The sequence below is a fragment of the Pan troglodytes genome, chromosome 10 (assembly GCF_028858775.2).
Source record: "Pan troglodytes isolate AG18354 chromosome 10, NHGRI_mPanTro3-v2.0_pri, whole genome shotgun sequence".
NCBI classification, from domain to species: domain Eukaryota; kingdom Metazoa; phylum Chordata; class Mammalia; order Primates; family Hominidae; genus Pan; species Pan troglodytes.
Genome location: NC_072408.2, coordinates 97793145 through 97815864, shown reverse-complemented (window position 1 = coordinate 97815864; position 22720 = coordinate 97793145). Strand labels below are relative to the sequence as shown.

At 33.9% G+C, this 22720-nt stretch overlaps 1 protein-coding gene across 1 annotated transcript in view; it reads left to right on the top strand.

Moving 5' to 3' along the window:
* EPYC (epiphycan) overlaps positions 1-18852 on the top strand; it is a 41339-nt gene extending 22487 nt beyond the window's left edge. Inside the window, exons 3-7 of the mRNA XM_001134960.3 lie at positions 4254-4428; positions 9547-9705; positions 10524-10726; positions 12371-12466; positions 18202-18852. Coding sequence (XP_001134960.3) covers positions 4254-4428; positions 9547-9705; positions 10524-10726; positions 12371-12466; positions 18202-18372 — 804 coding nt within the window. The 3' untranslated portion in view covers positions 18373-18852. The remainder of the gene's footprint in view (positions 1-4253; positions 4429-9546; positions 9706-10523; positions 10727-12370; positions 12467-18201) is intronic.
* The last annotated feature ends 3868 nt before the right edge of the window (positions 18853-22720 follow it).

The following is a 22720-nucleotide window of genomic DNA, read 5'->3' as shown; positions in this document are numbered from 1 at the left end:
AGTTGGTAAGTGATTGCCTGGGGCCAGGAGGTTGGAGAGGGGAAGGAGAGAGGATGAGAAGAGAGAAGTTGGAAATGGCTGTTAATGGTTGTAGAGTTTTTTTCTTGGGTGATGAAAATGCTATAAAATTGGGTGATAGTTGCGTAACTGTCAACATACTAAAAAACATTGGACTGTATACTTTAAAAGATGAACTGTATAATATATGAATTATATCTCCATAAAGCTGTTTTTAAAAGATTCCATTCTTACTACATCTACACTAGAGGACATCCTAACTTTATATCAGTAGTCTATTGCTGTATTCCAGCTAAGAGAGGGTAGTAATTTAGATAATGGTGATGATGGCAGAGAGGGAGTGAAAGTAATGATATTGATAGATGTTTAGAAAACAATATTGACAAATAAAATGAAGACTTGATCATAACTTAAGCATAATGTTTGACATAGACATTTTAGATAATTATAAAGACTGGCAAACCTTCCATCATTTACAAATTCACACATTCACCTGGTGATCCTTTTATTCATTCATAAAGGTAGGAATCGAATCTGGTTTATTTGAATTTCTTAACAGAATTTTTTCCCATAACATATATTACATTATCATTGATTTCCTTATTAGAAACTTAGCTGTAGATTAGCTAAAATTAAAATATTAAAAAAAGAGTTTTATTAATTCAAACACAATGTTGAATGGCAGAAAATGGTTTATGATCCTCATAAACAGGTATAATTAACATGTTCAACAAGAAATACGTACTAAAAGGACTCAGCGGATAATGAAGCAATCAGGAAGATGTGTGATTGCTGTTTCTGAACACACCAGTTTTTCATATTTTTACCCAGAAATTAAGACAAAAAAGTAGGCTTAGTGGCAGCAATATAATTATATAGATCATTTAAATGCACTTTCTGCTAAGGGGCAAATGAATTTCATCAAAATTATCGTAAACCAAATCTTATTGTCACTTAAAATGGTTCTGAGTGTTTTTACAGAGATAATCTTCTGTGGACAACAATGGTGATTATTAGAAAATAAAAGTTTTAAATCTTTTGTCATATTTTTAATAATAACACAAATATTGCTAGTAAAAGTCCCAGTTCAATCTGATACAATAAATGTAATTGGATGATTTTCTGCAGAGAGTCTTTATTTCTCCAGGGAGCAGAAACTTAGTCTGAGACACTTCAGGGTCACTTCAACCGCTTTTACCCTGAGATTGGGTTGAGGTGATATGTTGCTTACATGGAGTCAGGGCTGTGCAGGGTGCAGAGACTGGCACAGGCCTAAGTACTTCTTCTCTTGGTAGTTATCTCTTCATACTGACATCTGCTGATATCTCACTCAGCCTAGGCCACTGTGAGCTATCCATTTGTCATCTCTGGAATAGATATACTGTTTCATGGACACAGAATGTACTCCCTAAGCAAAGGCTACCATGATATAAGTTATCTACAGTTCTAAGACCAGGTACAGAAGAGAATAAAAATAGATAACTTACTGCAAACCAGTCAACTCAAAGATGTACCCTGCTGGTACTATGTTAAGAAGACACACAAGTGCAGTGACTTTGACTGAAATCAAAGTCATAGGTAGTAATGACCATTTGTATTATATTTTTAAACTTTAGGGAAATATAATGAACAGATTTAAAAGTTAATTCAGGAAGAAGCAAGTCAGAGTAAAACAAGCAGTCAAATAAAAAAGAATAGAGCATAAAGCTGAAAGAATTTATGAATATTTGTAGAAGAGGCTCAATTATGTTTACATTCAAGTATTACTAATTGTAGCTTGAGAAAAAGGGCAGGGATTTTTTTCTGGTCATTCGTGTTTACGTTCAAATTTAGTTTTCTGCAACATAAGCATACAAGTCTGCCACACAGAAGGCCAGGTGGTCTTGTTTCCCTGGACTATTTTTTGTGCATATGTGCATTGCCTCATAACTTCATATCACAGTATGAAGATGGTTGAGGAGGGGGAAAAGATGCCTAAATCTCTTCTATTTAATGGTGAAAATAAATGTGTCTACAAAACAAAAGTCTCTCCAGGCATAGTATTTTGAGGTTCTTCAATTTTGCTGACGTGAAAAGGCATTCCTTTTTCTTGGTTTTCAAAGTTGTATTGCATTTATGTTTTATTTGCAAGGAAGCATGAACAAAACAATTTTTGATAAACACGAAAAGCTGTTTTGCCTCATTATATTGGATGACAAGTGAGATCTTACAGCTTCACATCAAATCAGTGGAAAAACAATTATCTGTAAAAAGTATGTGCAAACATTTTTCTTATAAAGCTAAGATTCAAGGCAACGTGTCTGGAATTTGTTTCTCCCTTTAGGCTGCCTCCATTCCATGAAACATCTGTCTCAATTTCCGCTCTTCCTGGAGCCTCCTTTTGGTCTCTCTACAAATCCATTCCTTCTGAATCTGACTTATTCTGACCTACAGATGGAAACCGTATGTCTTTCTGTTTAAGAAAATGTGCCCAAACTTCTCAGCTGGAGCTTTCTGGTCAAGCTTTATTGTATCTTCATGTATTGCTCCTAAAGTATCAAAGACAGTATAATCTGTTTTTGTTTTGATTTCATGCTTTAAATAATTTAAAGTAAGTATTAGCACATTCACTGATTTGTCTCAGAAAATCTCTAAACATAGAGCTGTGAATTAGATATATTTTGGACAAGCAAAGTTGGAAAAAATTATACTTCAATAAGTACTTGCTGATTGCCTATTATGCTTACAGCCTAGAGGTACACAGATAAAAGACATGACATACTTTACCATCCAGCAGGCTTGGATATGCAGAAAACAAATGGAACCAATGTAATACAGCACAGAAAAGGCTGAAATAGGGAGACTCTATGGAAGCACAGAAGGATGCACAATTCAGAAATACAAACTGATAAAAGAAAGTTTAGTGTTCCTTAAAAAGAATAATTTTCATTTGTGATTTGCAATGCTTTTAAATCTATTATAAGTGATATTAAATCATAAGTGTATTCCTAAAATTTTTTGGTTACTCAAACACCTAGAAAATATCCGGTCTGAAAATATACCTGTGTTATAGATGAAAGGAATAGTTTGCACATCATTTGGTATTAAGTAATCCAGAAATAATTAATGTGTTTCTTTACTTTCTTAATGAAAGCAAATAAAGAAGGGTAGAAAAAAGCAAAAGGCCATATTGGTGTGGTTAAGGGAAAATCTGGGATTTCTGGGGATACCACAAGGACACTGGGCCACAAAAAGTGGGTCCTGGATGCCGCCATCCCAATTGCCTGGAGCAAATTTTCAGCCCAAGCTTACGAGACCGTCAGAGAAGTAGACATTTACTAAGTACCACAAAGAAATAGACATTCAGACAAGGGAAGAAATCTGAAAGAGAAGATTTCTCCTAAATCCAAACAGTATTCTTAAAAGCAGTGACTCTATTACTTAAAATGTACAAGTTAGATAAGAGCAAAGCAGTTGTAATCTAAAATATAATATAAAAAAAACCTTTGAATAATTTTGTAATTTTATAACTGCCTCCTAGTGTCAAAGTTCTCAAAGAAGTCCATTTTAACATACCTAGATATCATTACAATATTTGTTATTTTAATAATATTGAAAACACATGAGAAATGGCATATCACAATCAAATCATAGTTTTTATGTCACTATATATTTTATTTTAGTATAAAGGATACTTTTCAGTAAAATGCCATTAGAGACAGTATAAGTCATTGGTAAGGAACAGAATATTTGAACCTAGGAAATCAAGGATTGAAAGGACAAGATAATATGTATCAATTTCTGCTCAGTTATTACCTTCAAGGGGAGTAGAATGAGAGCTGGATGGTAAAGGGGAGTTTTGAATTTACTCTGTACACTTCTGAATTAATGTGAAGCTTTCACAACATTGATGCATTCTTATAATGCTACTTATTATTAGAAAACAATAAATGAGCTTTTTTTTAAACCTATGAAATGAACAAACATATACGATATTAAAGAACAAGAAGACCAAAAAAAAAAAAAAAAAGGCATTGGAAACAACTTCTAAGATTTGAGAAACAAAACTAATTAAAAACAACAGTTACTAGAACCATGTGTTCCTCCAAGCAAGCAGGATGGTCAAACTATTGAACTTTAGAACATGAGTGTCCTCTTGTGGCAAATATGGGTACATTTTAAATTTGTGTCACTGCCACACAGAGTGACTGAGAAGTTGGCCTGAAGAAATTCTCTTTTTTTTTTTTTTTTTTCAGATTGAAATAGCCACAGTGATGCCTTCAGGGAACAGAGAGCTCCTCACTCCACCCCCACAGCCTGAGAAGGCCCAGGAAGAGGAAGAGGAGGAGGAATCTACTCCCAGGCTGATTGATGGCTCTTCTCCCCAGGAGCCTGAATTCACAGGGGTTCTGGGGCCACACACAAATGAAGGTCAGGTACCTCAAAGCAGAATTACAATTGAGTCCACTTTGTCATCCTCAAAACTGCACAGCTTCAACTCTACAGGGAAACCACATGACATGACCCAAGAAAAATTTTTGGAATAGGCTAGGTTTGAAGCATATTTATACATAGATTTTATATTCAAATATAAAGCAGTTTTAATAATTCAGCTTTGGTCTCATAAAAATGATCAAATAACCAAAGATTTGGGATGAAAATATTGTGTATCATTACTCGAAACCTGGTGGTGGAATGTATTTGTAGAACAGAGAGTAATTGATGAGCAGGATAAAATCTTTGCCTCTGAGATTAGGCCACAGCAGTTCAAGGGGATAAGAGATGATGAGGATGAAGATGATGGTAATAGTAATAATATTTTGCACTAATTGAGCATATACTATCTGTGGCCTATATGCTCAGCACTTCACATTATCTCATTGGATTATTAAAACCTCCCTGTGAGAGTGTTAATATTACTCTTCTCATTATCATGGAGAAAACCATAATTCAAAGGGGATAGTAACTTGCCAGACATCACAAAGCTGTTACATAGCAGGTTTGAAGCCAGCCTGTTCAGATTCTTGGCTGTTTATTTATTTAAAAACAGGCTTCTTCTCACTCAATCCTAAGAAGCAACAGAGAGAGGAAAATATTGCACAACATCAGACACCATGTTGCATGGCCTGCAGATGAAACCAGAGCCTTTTAGTTAATGAGAAGGAATTCTTAGTGCTACATGTGATTCTATAATATGTCTGTATTTCTTGTTCAAATGTGTCACTGTCAACCTTGGAGGTACTCAAGAGGACTCACACTGGAATACTTTTATATACACAGAGAATGGCATAGTTAGGGAGTATAGAAAAAAATAGAGAGTTCCCACTGCAAAGGTTGAGTGAATATAGAGTGTCTCTGTATTCCAAGTTCTGTAGACACAAAACTTAGTTTCAAATAACTACTGTTCTCATGAATATTTCTGCCTAGCACAGGAAGATAGACATAGAAACAAATTTAGAGGCAATACTGTATGTATTAATCCATTTTCATACTGCTGATAAAGACATACCCAAGATTGGGTAATTTATAGAGAAAAAAGAGGTTTAATGGATTCACAGTTCCACATGGCTGAGGAGGCCTCAAAATCATGGTGAAAGGCAAAAGGCGTATCTTACATGGCAGCAGGAAAGAGAGAAAGAGAGCCAAGTGAAAGGGGAAACGCCTTATAAAACCATCAGATCTCATGAGACTTATTCACTACCATGAGAACAGTATGAGGGAAGCCGCCCCCATGATTCAGTTATCTCCCACTAGGTCTCTCCCACAACATGTGGGAATTATGGGAGCTACAATTCAAGATGAGATTTGAGTGGGGACACAGCCAAACAATATCACTGTATTACAGGTCTTATGAGAAAAGTCTGTCCAGAACACACTGGGAGACAAAAAGAGAGGGAGGAGCAATATTACCTAAGGCATGACTAAGAGCAAAGTACAGGAATCAAAACTGAGAGTTTCTTGGAGAGACAGAGGAACCAAAACATATGTATTCAAATCCCAGCACTGTGACTTGTGGGGTTTTTATAGTCTTGAGTAAGGCATTCAATATTACTTTGCCTTAGTTTTCTCACCTAAAAAAATGGGATAATAAATAATAGAACTTACCTTATAGAGGTGTTGTCAGGATTAAATGAATACATGTAGTTACTGGCCCATAGTAAACATAGTGTTAGTTATGAAAATTCTATTGATAAAGGAGTTCATGCATTTTTTTCTCTCAAAATTTTTAGTGTACAATACAGTATTGTTAACTATGAATAGTATGATATAGCAGACCTCTAGAACTTCTTCATCCTGTATAACTGAAATTTTATACCCCTTGAACAACTCCCCATTTCCCAAGGCTCTGATAACCACCATTTTACTCTTTGCCTCTTTGAGTTTTTAACTATTCTTCAATAAGTAATATGAAAAGTTGCCCTTTCATCCCATGCCTTCTATATGCCAGACACTTGAATTGTTTTATCTACATTAACTTTTTGAAGAGTCAAGACACTATGTACTAGGCACTGATTACCCATTTTTAAAAATAAGAAAACTAAAACTCTGACATACTATAAAATGTGTCCAGTAACACAGAGGTGATATGTGGAATGCAACATAGACCAATAAATCCTGTCAGTGTCATTAATGAATATATTATATTCTTTCTGTGTAGTTAAATTTCTGTGTAGCAGAACACTCTACAAGTAGAAAAAGGAAGAGACACAATGAGAAGGAAATGTAAATATCCAGCATAAAGCACCCAAAATAGGAAAATTAAATATCCCTAGAACATTACTTATATTTAAATGATTTCAGATCCTTCAAAAGTTGACCAATCTTGTATCAGTACCTGTACGTTGGATCTCTCAGCTTAGCCAGAAACAACAGAAAAGCAGAATGCCCAATCCTTTCAAAAGCTTGAGTCAAGTAATGCTTCACTAATGTCAATTTAGAAACATAACAAAAACTAAGACTTTTAAAGAAAATTTTTGTTTCTAAAGTACTCTGAGGATAAAAAAGTTAAAAACTCAAACTCACTTTTTAATTTCCAAAGAAGAGGCACACATTCATCAAAATTAGTTTAGAAATATTTAGAATATTAAAAATAAAAATACCATATTTTTACTACTAAAACAAATTTCTAAAAATAACATTCTAAAACAGTGTAATATAGCCTTGAGTTAGGTGTAGAAAAACTTAGAATTAAAATATAACTACTGCGAATATATATAAATTACCCTAAGCAATCATTGCTTAATTATCAAGGTGATAAATATATAGAAGAATCAAATGCCTTAACTCTTAAAATTTTTATGAGTAGAAAATATTAATTTATAATGATTGGAGAAATTAGCACATATTAAATATTTTACAGCTCCTGCTTAAACATTTTTTCCTGGCTTTCCATTCTTAAAATGGAAATGACTTTTGTATTTAATGATAGTAATAAGACCTTAATGGGTACATTATTAGTTCTTGATTACAAACCACAAACAGACCTTTCAACTAGGTTGATCAAATATCCTGGTTTGTCTGGGTGTGATGAGTTCCCAACACAAGTGTCTTTCAATGTTATAAACATGAAAGTCTCAGGTAAACTAAGACAAATTGATCACTGAGAAATTTCAGGACATTTCTTCCACCACTTTTCTCTTCTAGTTTATGTCATAGAGATTTCACTTTCTCCATTCATTCCACAGCTTACAATCCTTATTTACCTCATCCCTAGACCCCTCAAGGCTGTCAGATAACTTAACTTCCTACTTCACAAAGAAAATGCAATTTCTCAGTCAGCAACTCCTTGGTCTTCCTGTTTCCAGACAAATAATCTACCTACATCTATATCACTGTGCTCTTCTATCTCCCTCTCCTTCTAGCACAACAAAGACACTCTGTCCTTCCATATGTGGGATGAAAATCTTTCCATGTTCTTTGAGTTCTATTTCCTACTGTCCTCTCATGATCCTTTTTATATTCAAATTCACCTTCTCTGGATCTTTTTCTCCAAATTCCTTCCACGTTAATCACTCCCTTCATCAAACAAACCCCAAGCATATTTTATTATAGATATCACTATGTCTCATCCCTTGCTCTTCACAAACCTCTCAGCATTTTCAACATTTGTGGCAACTTTTACCTTACTTCCAACTTCTCCCTTAATGGACTGTAATCTGGCTTTCAGCTCCCTCACTTTGCAAATCTTGTAAATGCTCCGATAACCACTGCAATAACTAATCCAAGAACATTTTTCAGTCCTTAACTTACCTGACATCTCAGGAGGCTTAGGTTGTTGATTATTTCCTTTCCCTTAAAACTCTCTCCCCACATGGCCTCCATGACATTGCCCTATCCTGATTCTCCTCCTTTCCTCTGATCATTAATTCTCCATCTCCTTTAGAAGTTTACTGTCCTCTCCATGATCACTAAACAGAAAATGAAGAAGGGGTGGAGAGGTAGGGGTGTGTGTGTGTGTGTGTGCATGTGTGTGTGTGTGTAAGACAGAAAAGAAAAATCAGTATGTCAAGATAAAATCCAGCCTCAGAAACATTTTTGGCTCCATTGCCTCCTCTATCACCATTACCCTAGCCAAGTTACCATCTTTTGTCTACACTATGATTCACTTCCACTTTTTCCAGTTGCCCTGCTTCAGTCTTCCATTACATCTTCCAGCAGACTTAACTCTTACCATGCAAACCGCATCGTATGATACCTCTGCCCATCCTTATGGGAAGGAATAAAAGCTGTAGCACAGCCTACAAGGCCCCTGCATGTTATGTCCCATACATTCCAATGCTCTCTGAGTTTTAGCCATATGGACTATCCTTCAGTCCCTCCAAAGTGAAGGCATATGCTGCTTCCTCTGCCTGGCATACCATTCCTGTCCTACCTGCATAGTCAATTATTCCTCTTCTGCTGATCTCAGCTCAGCTTTCACTTCAGAGATGCCTTCCATGACTTCCAGACTAGGTCAAATCCCCCTATGTTATGTTCAGATGACACTTCATGACATTTATCACATTCATAATTTTATTTGTGTGATTAACATTCATTTCACAAAGCAGATCATAAAACACAACTGTGTTCTTTGTGCTCACCACTGTTTCACCAGCTACCATGGTGCCATTTACATAGAAAGGATTCAATAATATGTATTGAGCAACTGAATATTAATAATTATTATCTTTTATTTTTCTTGAAGCAAGTGTTGTTTTAGTGAAATGTTTCATTATTAAACCAAAGACTTAATGAAAATATTACATGTGATATTTTAACTTTATGAAAAGCACAATAATAATGTTTAAATTTTGAATATAGAATTTCTAATAAATAGAAAAGTACTAATTTTAAATTATTTTTAAAATGTTACATTGAATATACTAATTGTTGAGACAATTTTAATTGGTATGCTTGACTTGAATATTCTATTTACAGAAAGCATTATGAGAAAATATAAAATCTACTTGGTTAGTGGGAGACTCTAATCTTGTGTATCAAACATTCCACATTATTTCTCAGAAATTGATTTGGTACTTACATTTAATTTTATTTTCCTTTATCTTTTAGACTTTCCAACCTGTCTTCTGTGTACTTGTATAAGTACCACCGTGTACTGTGATGACCATGAACTTGATGCTATTCCTCCGCTGCCCAAGAACACCGCTTATTTCTATTCCCGCTTTAACAGAATTAAAAAGATCAACAAAAATGACTTTGCAAGCCTAAGTATGGATGACAGCCTTAACGGCCTTCACCGCTTTACACACTTCCCTTAAATTTTTACATTGTTAAATGTTAGCACTGAGAATGAAACTTGAATGCCAAAGCCTGGTTCATGAATCAATAGTTTTTTGTTATTTAAAAATTTGAGAGTTTGCTTTAACAATAATAAGAAAAACAACAAATAAGCAATGGTCATTTCAAAACCACATAGGTGATGTTTTCAAATGAGCAATTTAAACTAAATATGCATGATAAATAATTATATTGTACATGCTGGAATATTTTATCATATTATGACATTTTGAGTAAAATATATGGTCATATTTATGAGGAGTTGGCTTTTTAAAAATAAACTTCCACTAAAGCATAGTTGCTTTATGATGGATGAATGTAAGCCTAAATTCTGACTTTAAAGTTGTTGCCAACTTAGAAGAATTTTGGTATGTGTTGTCATAAAGTGTTTTAATCATTTGAAGATTTCTTTCTAATGCCTGTATCTTTGACTATTAGAAAACACAACAGTCTTTATCATTGAGGGAAAAATTTTAAATGACAAAATCCAGACAAACTTTATGAAGATTATGGAGAGAAGACCAGTTATTTTAAACGTGGTGTACCAATTTCTTTGCTAAAGTTATACTCCTAAGTACATAAATATGAATAGTATTTGGAGGAAATAATTTTTTATAAAAAGAAAGATAATCATCTCATTAACTGTGCATTGCTAAATTTATATTTGCAAAATAAAGGAAAATTACATTTATATTTTTATGTGAGCAAAACAAGAATATTTAATTACTTCCTTTATTTTTTTCTTCTAGGTGATTTAAAAAGGATTGATCTGACATCAAATTTAATATCTGAGATTGATGAAGATGCATTCCGAAAACTGCCTCAACTTCGAGAGCTTGTCCTGCGTGACAACAAAATAAGGCAGCTCCCAGAATTGCCAACCACTTTGACATTTATTGATATTAGCAACAATAGACTTGGAAGGAAAGGGATAAAGCAAGAAGCATTTAAAGTAAGTTTTAAGTTTGATATGCAGACTTTTATCTTCCAATTTTATTTGCTGTCATTGACTACCTTTTTTATTCGTGTAGGGAAAATAAATTTATTTATTTATTTATTTATTGAGATAGGGTCTCACTCTGTCACCCAGGCTTGAGTGCAGTGGTGCGATCACAGCCCACTGCAGCTTCGACCTCCCTGGGCTCAGATGATCCTCCTGCCTCAGCCTCCCAAGTAGCTGGGACTACAAGATGCGTGTCACCATGCCTGGCTAAATTTTGTATATTTTTGTAGAGACATGGTTTTGCCATATTTCCTAGGCTGGTGTCAAACTCCTGGGCTACAGTGATCCTCCCGCTTCGGCCTCCCAAAGTACTGGGATTATAGGTGTGAGTCACTATGCTCAACTTCTATAAGGGGATTTAATTTAGTGAGACTTTTAACTTTCAAGATAAACTTCCCAACTGCATCTGTCATGCTTCTGAGAAACACCATATTCTGGTACATTGTGAGGGTGATCAAGTACCAAAAACAGAAAGCAGGGCCAGAATAAGAAGTTGGTGGCTACCTGAAGCACCATCTACAGAAGCACCATCTACAGGAGCACCTGGAAGTGGTGCAAGCCAGAGAATCTGTATTGATCAGACCCTACACTCAGAAAGACTATCTGGCTAAAAGGATAGCTACTTGGCAGGGAATGGGCAGTGTCTTGAAGACAGAAGGCTACTAAATGACCTTATAAAGAGGATGGATTCAGTTAGCCTTAGAGATTTTGTTTTCTATGTGAAGCAAGCAGGTTTGGGGCTAGAGGACTTGCTTTGAAAAACAGCATAGGGTCTGAGAACAGTAACCAACTGGCTTTCTTGCCTCCTCTTACGGCATTCAAGCAGCCCCTCTCAGTGTACACTGAACATGTAATTGTAAAATACTCTTTAGAGAGACACCACAGTATTCTCAGGGATGGCACAGGGGATAGTGTGGCCTCATAACCACTGGGTGGTGGCAAATGCCCTGTCTCTCTGCTAGGCCTCCAGTGATACCATCAATGGTAGCTATGGGAGTTAGGGCATCTCACTATAGCCAGGCAAGGGTCATAGTCTAGTCTGCCCACTCTGCCTGTGTTGGCACAGGTGGTGATGAGTCACAGTTTATTCTAGGGTGTTTGGCTAGAGTAGAACAGCTATTGTCTAAATGTTTTTTGTCTTGCTAGGCTGCCCTTTTCTGGTAGTTGGGCTACCAGGCCCTTGCTGGGGAGGAACTCTTTGTTTCCATGCCTATAAAATAAAGGAAATGCTTGCTATGCCTCATCAAAGTCCTCAAAATCCCACTGCAGAATGCCTTTCATAGGAAGAAGCAGCCTTGCTTAAATTGAGAAAGTCAGACTGAACAAAACATGGTTCTTCCTAGAGACTGAGAAACACATTGTATTTTTATGAAGAAATATTTGCTTGTAGCCAATTTTTCCAAAACTCATCTGAATTGTCTAGTAACTCAGAAAACTAAGCTGCCTCAACTTTACAAAACAAGACCTGAACTGGAACATGCTATTTTACAAATATCTGCATGTAGAGGGAATGGGGAATACAGCTGTGTTTTTTATTTTTTATTGAGTTTTTATTGAGTTTTTATTGAGTTCCCACATTTGGAATGTTTACAGGACATGTATGATCTCCATCATCTGTACCTCACTGATAACAACTTGGACCACATCCCTCTGCCACTCCCAGAAAATCTACAAGCCCTTCACCTCCAGGTAGGAGTCTACCAGTAAGGTGTGCCCAAGGGCTTCAGAGAAAGCAAAGCCAAAAAGGACATCAGGACACAAGAATTTGTCTGTAATGGCATGTTGACACACTGTGATAACTTTTCTTCTTTTTCTCTTTTCTCATTTATTCTCTCTCTTTATCTGAGTACAAAGCTATCTTTATACATTGATAGCTCTATCTATTCTAATTGAATTCCGATAACTTTACTCTTTTTCTTATTTTCCAAGGCAAAATGCATCCTTTTGGTACACAAATTTTCTTTAGAAAAAAAACCACTGAAAGTTTCACCTGTTGAAGAAAATGAAAAGATTAGAAGTGGAAAAGAAAAGGGAGAAATAAAAATCTAACTTGACATTTAGCTGTCAGGGGAAAAAAAAAACCATCAATTTCAGCCTGTGATTTTAGGTTTTATGTATTGAATTAAATTCAGTCCTAAGGCATTCCTATGTGCTGAGAGATGGCAAGCTCCATCTCTCTGGATAAACAAAGTGCAGGTTTTTTTTTTTTTTTTAAACACCATATTTGAAAGTTTTGATTATTTTAAAGCCCATTAAGCTACATGTTATCTTTGAAGTATTCAGTTTGATTAGTTTAATGAATGAATAATATTTTATTTTCACGTATGTGATTAAAAAATTGTTCAATCATAATGAATATTTTTGGTTGTTAAATATAAATTATTTCTTATTTCAGTTGTAAATTTTAGTTTGTAGCTATAATCAACATTATCTAATAAATTGATCTGTTCTATGGAATAAATATATAGAGAAAACACCCATTTCATGCTCAAAGAAACAAGGAAACAAAGAAACAACATTATAGTTTAACGTTATCTTTTATGGCAGAAAATGTACAAAAAGTGATTTTGCTATTTAAGAGCTGGACATGAATTCCTGTGTTTCCCCTTGTGGATTTTGTGAATATTTACCTTTGTGCCTTTTCTTTTTTTCCTATTAATATAAATATTTTCATATTTTTGGTGTCTACATATATATAAATATATATCTCTATACATATATGTATATACACACACACTATATATATATGTATATATGTCTGTGTCTTGGATATCTGTCTCTTTTGTGGGTTTGTCTGATTTGTTTACTTGCCTATTGTATATGTATTTTCTAGCCATTTGGTTTGATTTCTGGATGGCTCTCTCTTTTTTTCTGGGGGTGAATTTCTATGCATATAAAGATGTCTTTCCTTGTTTATGACTGAAGGAAAGATTTCCAAGGGAGTACTTAGAGATTTTAGAATGTGTTTTCCAATTATGAATTAAATTTTATTACTCTTATCTGGGATGGTATTGATCCTACCAATAAAACAAGTCTTTGATGTTATATTTAAACATAATTTGTTTGTATATATAATATGAGGGAATTTTTTAAGTAACAGCTTTTACATTCCCATTCTAAGCTTTGAAAGTCAATAAGTGCAACTTAAAAATTTTTTCTCCGTCACTGTCAGCTCACAACATCCAATATATATATGTCTGTTTTTAGCTTACATTGTCTTCAACTTCTATATTTTTAATACATAAATAAATCCCCTTTTTTATTCATTTGGAAAATGTTTGCCAACATGTAGTATAGCAGTTAAAACTGAAGGCTCTGGCAAAAGCATATGCCTTGGGCTGCAATTCTAGACCCAAAACTATCTGAAACTCCCTGCATTTCTGATTTATCGTGTGGATTAAAAGGTGATCTTCTATACAGGATGGCTGGGAGGATGAATGAAACAATGTTTATAAAGCATTTAATATAGCTACTGATATATAATAAATACTTAAATGTAAGTCACAGTTATTAACAACACATATCTATCACATATCAAAGGGAACAGCAGAGTTAATAGGCACAAAACATGTATTATTCCTCATTGACACTTTATAATGATAAGAGGGTTAATACATCAGGGTCAATACATACATGATTATAAACATATATGCATCTAACAACAGAGGCCCAAAATACATGAGGCAAAAACTATCAGAAATGAAAGGAGAAACAGGCAGTTCAATAGTAATGAAGTATTCCATCTTCTTATTTTTATTTTTTAATTTTAATTTAATTTTTTTTTATAGAAAGGGTCTTGCTCTGTCACCCAGGCTAGAATGCAGTAGTATGATCATAGCTTACCACAGCCTCAAACACCTGGGCTCAAGCAATTTTCCTACCCTAGTCTCCCAAGTAGCTAGAACTTTAGGTGTGAACCATCATGCCTGGCTACTTTTTAAATTTTTTAGAGACCAGGTCTCACCATGTTGCCCAGGCTGGTCTTGAACTCCTGGCCTCAAGTGATCCTCCTGAATTGGCCTCCCAAAGTGCTGGGATTACTGGCATGAGCCACCGCACCTGGCCCCGCTTCAATAATGGATAGAACAACTATCTATAAGATCACTAAGTAAATAGAAAACTTGGACAACACTGAAAACCAATTTGGCATAACAGTCATCGACAGAACATTCCACCCAACAATTTCAAAATACACATTTTTCTCAAGTGCACAAGGAACATTTCCCAGGTAGACCACATACTAGGCCACAAAACAAGTATTAGTAAATTGAAAATAATTAAAATTATACAAAGTATGTTTTCTGATTCCAATGAAATTGCATTAGAAATCAACAAAAAATAAAATTTAAGAAATTCACAGATATGTGGATATGAAACAAAATTTTTCTTAATCACTAATGGGCCAAAATAGAAATCTCAAGAAAGTTTAAAAAAATCAGAGATAAATAAAAACAAAAATAAAACACATTGAAATGTATGGGATGGAGCTAAAGCAGCACTTAAAGGGAAATTTTCAGCAGTAAATATGTATATTAAAAAAGAAGAGCTCAAATCTATAACCTAGCCTTCTACCTTAAGATAATTGAAAAAGTAGAGGAAACTAACCCAAAGCAAGCAGGATAGAAATAATAAAAATTAAAGCAGAATAAGTAAAATATATAATAGAAAAATAATGGAGAAACAAAACTAACATTTGTTTCTTTAAAAGATCAACAAATTGACATATTTTTAGCTGACATGACCTAGGAAAAAAGTCACAAATTACTAAAATCAGGAATAAGAAAGGGGACATTACTACCAAACTTACAGGAATAAGAAGGATCATAAGGATTACTATAACAACTGTAAACCAACAAATTAGATTAAATGAACAAATTTCCAGAAAAATGCAAGCTATTGAAATTGACGAAAGAATGGATAATCTGAATAGAGCTATAATAAGCAAATATATTAACTTAGCAATTTAATATCTTCCAAAAAAGACAACCCACTCCCACATGGATTTACTGGTTAACTTTATCAAACATTTAAAGAAGAATTCATAACAATCTTTCACAACTATTTCAAATAACAACAAAAAAGAGAACATTTCCTTCCTAACCCATTCTGTGAAGCCAATATTACCCAATAACAATACTCAACAAATACATCACCAGAAAATGAAACTACAGGCCAATATCCTTTATAAATATTGATGCAAATCGTCTCAACAAAACATAACAAACTGAATTCACCAACATATAGAAAAGATTACACATCACGACCAAATGGGATTGCAGAAATATAAGAATAGTTTAACATTTAAAAATCAACCAATGTAATATATTAATAGAATAAAGGGCTTAAAACCATATGATTATTTCAATAGATGTCAAGAAAAGCATTTGACAAAATCCAACACCATTTTATTATAATATTACTAAAAAAATAAAACTAGGAATAGAAGGAACTTCTTCAATCCAATAAAGAACATCTATAAATAACTCAGGCTAACATCATCTTCAATGGAGAAAGACTGAACGCTTTCTTCCTAAGAACAGAAACAAGACTAAAATTGTTTGTCTCACCACTTCTATTCAGTATTGAGCCTGGCAGTTATAGCTAGGACTATTAGGAAAAATAAATACATAAAATATAGTAAATAAATAGTTTCCAAATTGAAAATAAGGTCATTCTTCTATTTTCAGATGACATAATCTTGCATATAAAAAATATTAAGGAATCCACTAAAAACTAGTTGAACTAATAAATGAGTTCACCAATGTGGCAGGTTACAAAATCAATATACAAATATCAATTGTATGCAGGATATCTATACACTAGCAATGAACAATCTGAAAAAAAATTAAGAAAACAATCCTGTTTATAATAGTCACAAAATTTTAAAGGTATCTAAAAGAAATTTAACAAAGGCAGTACAAGCTCTGTATACTTAAAGCTGCAACACATTGTTGAAATTAAGATCTAAATAAAGAAAACATAATTCCATATTCATGAATCAGAAGACTTACGACTAAGGTGGAAATGGTCCCCAAATTAATCTATAAATCTTAGGTATAGAAAATTCTAAGGAATCCACTAAAGTATTTGAACTAATAAATAAGTTCAGCAATGTTATAGGTTATAAAATCAATATAAACTATCAATTATGTTTCAATACACTAACAATGAACAAAAACACAGTGAGATACCAACTCATACTCACTTATTTGGCTAAAATAAAAGAGACAATTAGAAGCATTGGTTAAGACGCAGACAAAATTGTAACCCTCATACATTGTCGGTAGAAGTGTAAAATGGTGCACCTACTTTGGAAAACAGTCTGACATTTCCTCAAAATAAAACATGAAGTTACTATATGACTCAGCAATTCAACATCTAAGTATATACCCAAAAGAACTGAAAGCGTATGTACATACAAAACTTTTACACAAATGTTAACAGAAGTATATTCATAAGAGGCATAATTTGGATTTGGAAATAATTCAAATTTCCATTAATTGATGAATAAACAAAAATGTGGTATATCAATACAATGAACTACTATTGGACAACAAAAAAGAATGAAGTACCAATACATCCTACAACATGTATGAACTTTGAAAACACAATACTAAGCGAAAGAACTCAGTACCAAAAAATTTATATATAATTCTACTTACGTGAAATGTCCAGATAGGAAAATCTATATAAAAAGAAAATAGATTAGCAGTTGCTGGGGTGGGAGGAGGGGAATGTGTGGTTTTCTTTTGGGGGTGTTGAAAATGCTTTAAAATTAGACAGATGGTTGCAAAACTCTGTTAATACACTATAAAACACTGAACTGTACCATTTAAGTGGGTGAATTTTATGGTATGTGAGATACAGTAAATAAACCTAGGTTTAAAAATCCAGTCCTGGGCCCTGCTTATCTTCCAGATATTTGCTCCCTCCTTCCTTCCCCTCACTACAGCCACATTGACTTGAATGTCGAATGTTGAGGGAGGAGCATTCCATGTTGATTCCTCAGGACTCTAAACCTGATGTTCTCTGTGCCTAGAATGTTCTTCCCTTGTTTTTTTCCATGCCTTTTTCTTCTTGTCAATCCATTCTCAGTTCAATTGTTACCTCTAAAGATAACTTTTCATAGTCATCCTATTTTCTTCACAATACTCATTTTTGGAAATAACTTGTTTTTCTTTCAGTAGTTTTCTCACCTCAAATTGTATTTCTCTTACTGAAGTATAAGCTCCTTAAAAACAGGAGCATGTCTATTTCCTAATTTACCCCCATTGCTTAGAAAGTGCTTGGCATATACATTAAGTAATTTTGATTGAGGAAAATAACAAAAGAATAAAAACAAGGGTGAAGCACAGTGGACTGCACTATCAGTCAATACTAAGAATGTGTTATATCTTGTCATAATTTATTTTCATCTTTTTTAGAATAACAACATTCTGGAAATGCACGAAGATACGTTCTGCAATGTTAAAAATTTGACTTATATTCGTAAGGCACTAGAGGACATTCGATTGGATGGAAACCCTATTAATCTCAGCAAAACTCCTCAAGCATACATGTGTCTACCTCGTCTGCCTGTTGGGAGCCTTGTCTAATTTCAGATAATGGTTAGCATTATGATGGCTACTATAAATAAACCATTCTTACTGCACTCTTCCAAAACAAAACTCAGCATGATACTTTGAGATTGTGTTCTGAGAGATGATATGACTACATAAACTACAATTAAAAATGTTATAATATAATGAAAATGTAGTAATTTAAGAAAACACCAGATGAGTTAGGAATAAACCTATAACATTTATAAAAAAGAGCAAAACTAAGTGATAGAAAATATTTCACACATGTTCTTATAGATCATGTATCACTTGCAAGTTTTAGGAGTTCATATCCTATATCATTTCAAATTAAGTACATAATAAAGTAAAATTTTGAAATGAACACTTTAGGTATTTTTGCCAAGATTTAGATGTTGTTAATTAAACTTTTCTCTTCCTTTTTTTTTCACTAAAGCATGTTTATTCCCCTAATCCATTAAAGAGCATGAAAAAAAGAATAAATGTATTTGAAAATTATAATGGCCTTGTGAAATAGTCATTATAATGACACCATGCAAATAATCATATCCAACAATAATACACATAACCTGCAGTTTTTGAATGATAACTTTTTATTATTTTAAAGAGTTGACAACTCATTTTAGATTTTCGATAAACTGATTAGTTATATAGTGTATTTCTGTGTGCCTGTAAGAAAAATAAAATATAGAAAATGGAAAATATAGAAGATGATATGATAATCATATTAGGGAAGAAGTAATACTTTCTAAGGAGAGTTCGTCTTTCTAAAATGTATAATCATAATACAGGCACATACATGGTTCAAAACTGAAAGACAATAAAAGAGTATTCAATGAAAGGTAAGTTTCCTTCCAGCTGCAACACCTCCAGGTCTACTCCCCAGAAATAATGTTTTCTTGCATAATTTTATAAACATTTCCACAAGAAACAAAAACTTGCATATAAGTAACTTTTTCTTTTTTACACAAATACATATGTGCACATGCTACATGTGCATTTCACCAGAATGTGTGTATTTATACATAAAATATGCATTTTTAAGTACAGAAGATAAACACTATTCTGAACTTTGCTTGTTTAATTTAAAATTATTGCTGGATGATCATTCCATATCAGCACATATAGCTGTACTGATTCTGAAAACCACATATCAGTCCATCACATGGATGTACATTTTTTTCATTTACACCAAACTGCAAAGAATACCCTTACTTGAACATGAATAAGTTTGTATACATGTGAGAGTACATGTATCGATAAAATCATGCAAGTAGAATTCTAGGTCAAAGATTATTATTTTGAATTTTAATAAACATTACTAAATTGCCCTTCAAAGACAGTGTAACCACTTACACTTTCACCAACAGTGTGGGAAAGTACATAATTCTCTAGAACTTCACTAAGATGGTTTAGTATCGAATCTTTTCATCACTTCATAGTCTATTTCTGAATTAACATATTAAAAAAGAGACAATTAATTGTTTTGTAGTATATCAACAGAGCTTTGCAACCATCTGTCTAATTTTAATCCAGGTAACCTCCATATGATCTTTAAAAAGGCCAACTGGTTTGGTGCTTTAATCTGCATTTTTTTTTTTTTTTTTTTTTTTGAGACGGACTCTCGCTCTGTGGCCAGGCTGGAGTGCAGTGGCGTGATTTCGGCTCACTGCAACTTATGCCTCCCGGGTTCAGGCGATTCTCCTGCCTCCACCTCTCAAGTAACTGGGACTACAAGTGCGTGCCACCACACCCAGCTATTTTTTTGTATTTTTAGTAGAGACGGAGTTTCACTATGTTGGCCAGGATGGTCTCAATCTCCTGAAGTCGTGATCTGCATGCCTTGGCCTCCCAAAGTGTTGGGATTAAAGGCATGAGCCACTGCGCCCTGACCTGTAATTGTTTTTTAACAGTACCTAGAAGAATGTTTGAATAACCGGAAGGCAGGAATCTCAGAGACCTATCTTTAAAATTCTACCTAACACAATCTCCAAATCCTAGTAGTATAAGCAAGTGGTGATGCACCATAGATAATGACCTTCCTTCTCTACTCTTAAATCCTCCTAGAAACACATAAAAAAATAGTGATGATAGTAGTGGGAATAATAGGGAAACAGTAACATTTAATGAAAGCCTTTTATTATTGTTTCTCTGGGATGGAATAGTCATCCTTTGATGATGTCTCTATGTGGACAAAGAAATATACAATCACTGACTTTTCAATTTCTGCTATGCCAATGAGGTAGACAAGTGGATGATTTGGTTTTGATTCTCTTGTTATAGTTTAAGAAAAAGAATTGCAATGATTCTTTGAAAAATTAAGTTATTTTAAACATGTAGACATATTTTTAGCCAAAACTACCTTCTAATGTTACTTTTGCTTGCTTTTGTGGGAAATATAAATGAAAGTAATAAGGGCAAAAGAAAAATCGTTTGCTATATCTTATTGTGTACGCATTTTAATGAGGTTAAATGATTAACACTGTCAGTGGACAAACTTGTAGCTCCTAGAGTGTCCATACAATCTCAGGACAACTTTGCACAACTCTTACTAAAATAGAAATAAGAGCTATACAACATCACTGCTATAAAATAGAAGGAGCCATATAACAGTATACTTTAGAGGATAGTGTCAGAAAATCATTTTTAGGCCTGGCGTTTAACTTTGAAGCATACTAAATGTTGTTTTAAAGTTAATTCATGTATACACACATTGTTATAATAGCAACCAACTATTGGATACAAACTATGTGCCAGGCATCTACTAAGGTTTTCAGCATGTATTAATTCACAATATCCTAGGAGCTGGAGATAATCACTATTCCAAGTCACAAATCAGAGAAGAGAGCTTAAATAACTTGGCCTGGATCCACAGCCGACTCCTAAATCCTGTGCTATTTGACTCCATTGTTGCACCTAAAGTACCACAGATATGACTTTTTCCAGTTTTATAAAATAAAGAAAATGGTGTACAGGCTGGACAAAGATGCAAAGATCAGCACCGGCTTTTTGTATGCAACAGTGACTTCCCACTGGTCTAGTGCCTTATTTCAAGCACCATGGAGGGACCATTTCCCGAGGCCAGAGTAGTCCTCCAGATACCTGGCCTCTGGAAAATCAGCAAAAAGACGGACTGAGATACTTAGTGCCATCAGGGTAAGTGGAGACTCCCAGCAGACAGTACTGACTTCTTCATTAGGTACAGTCGGCACAGTGCCCACAGCTTGCAAGAGCCTTCGGAACATACGAAAATATTTAGTTTCTTTTAAAATAAAGAGAATGTGGTAATAATAATATATGTGCAATAATCAGTCAAACCTGGATTATATTCTTCTCTGTAGCAACAAGCCATAAAATAGAGTTTAATTAATTTTTTATGAAGAAAGGGGTCCATGGAAGTCTTAATGAGGTCCTGCCTACAAAAACATTATTGATGATAACAGATCTCCCCCCACAAATGGCATAGAATAACTTTCTGTCCTCACAGCCTACTCAGCATACAATTATTACAGAATCTGGGGGAAGAAGAGATTTTAGCAAGAAATAAAATGAAATAAATAAAATACTGGGATAAAAAGGGCAATATTATACAAATGTTATGGTGCTAACCGACATTCTCACAGGCATTATGACTGCCTACTGACAAGGTGGCTTTGCAGATGTAGTTTGACATGAACTCTAGAAGAACAAAGTGTTCACTATAACTCTTAAATTGTGATGATAATATTTTAGTGATCCTGCTAAATGTATCATATTTAAGTGGCCACTTCAAATACCTCATATTCTTATCTGAAAACTCTAAATTTAAAACTGACTTCTGATTAAAACACAACATATATTTTTAAGCATCAAATTGTTTTTTTTTTCCTATTCAGTTGTTATATATGTTTATTTTTCTCTAAATATTACAGGTAACTTGCCAAGAAAAAAATGAATACTGCATCCTACTTCCCCAGAATACATTATACTTTAAAACTACTTATAAGCAAATATGACCAGGCTAACAATTCCTATCTAAGTATTTCTGAGTGCCCAGGTTTTTCAGATGTGATAACTACAATATGTTGTGTTAATCCTCTGCAAATCTTGAATTGTTATAGGATCAATAATAATTTCAAGAGGTGGTAGCAAATAATATCTACACATAGTACTATGATTTGTAAAACTGGCATTTCTTATTTCTCTGAATCTATAGAAACATTGTCATTACAAAGTTAACTCCCTCTTCAAAATTTGCTTAAAATGACTCGAGGATTCATAAATGGAAAAAACCACAATGGTGTTCCCTGATGTACAACACACCTCAAAAATCTGCAAACTAACCCCAAAACTTCCCAAATTATTAAGAGAAAGCAATATGCCCTTT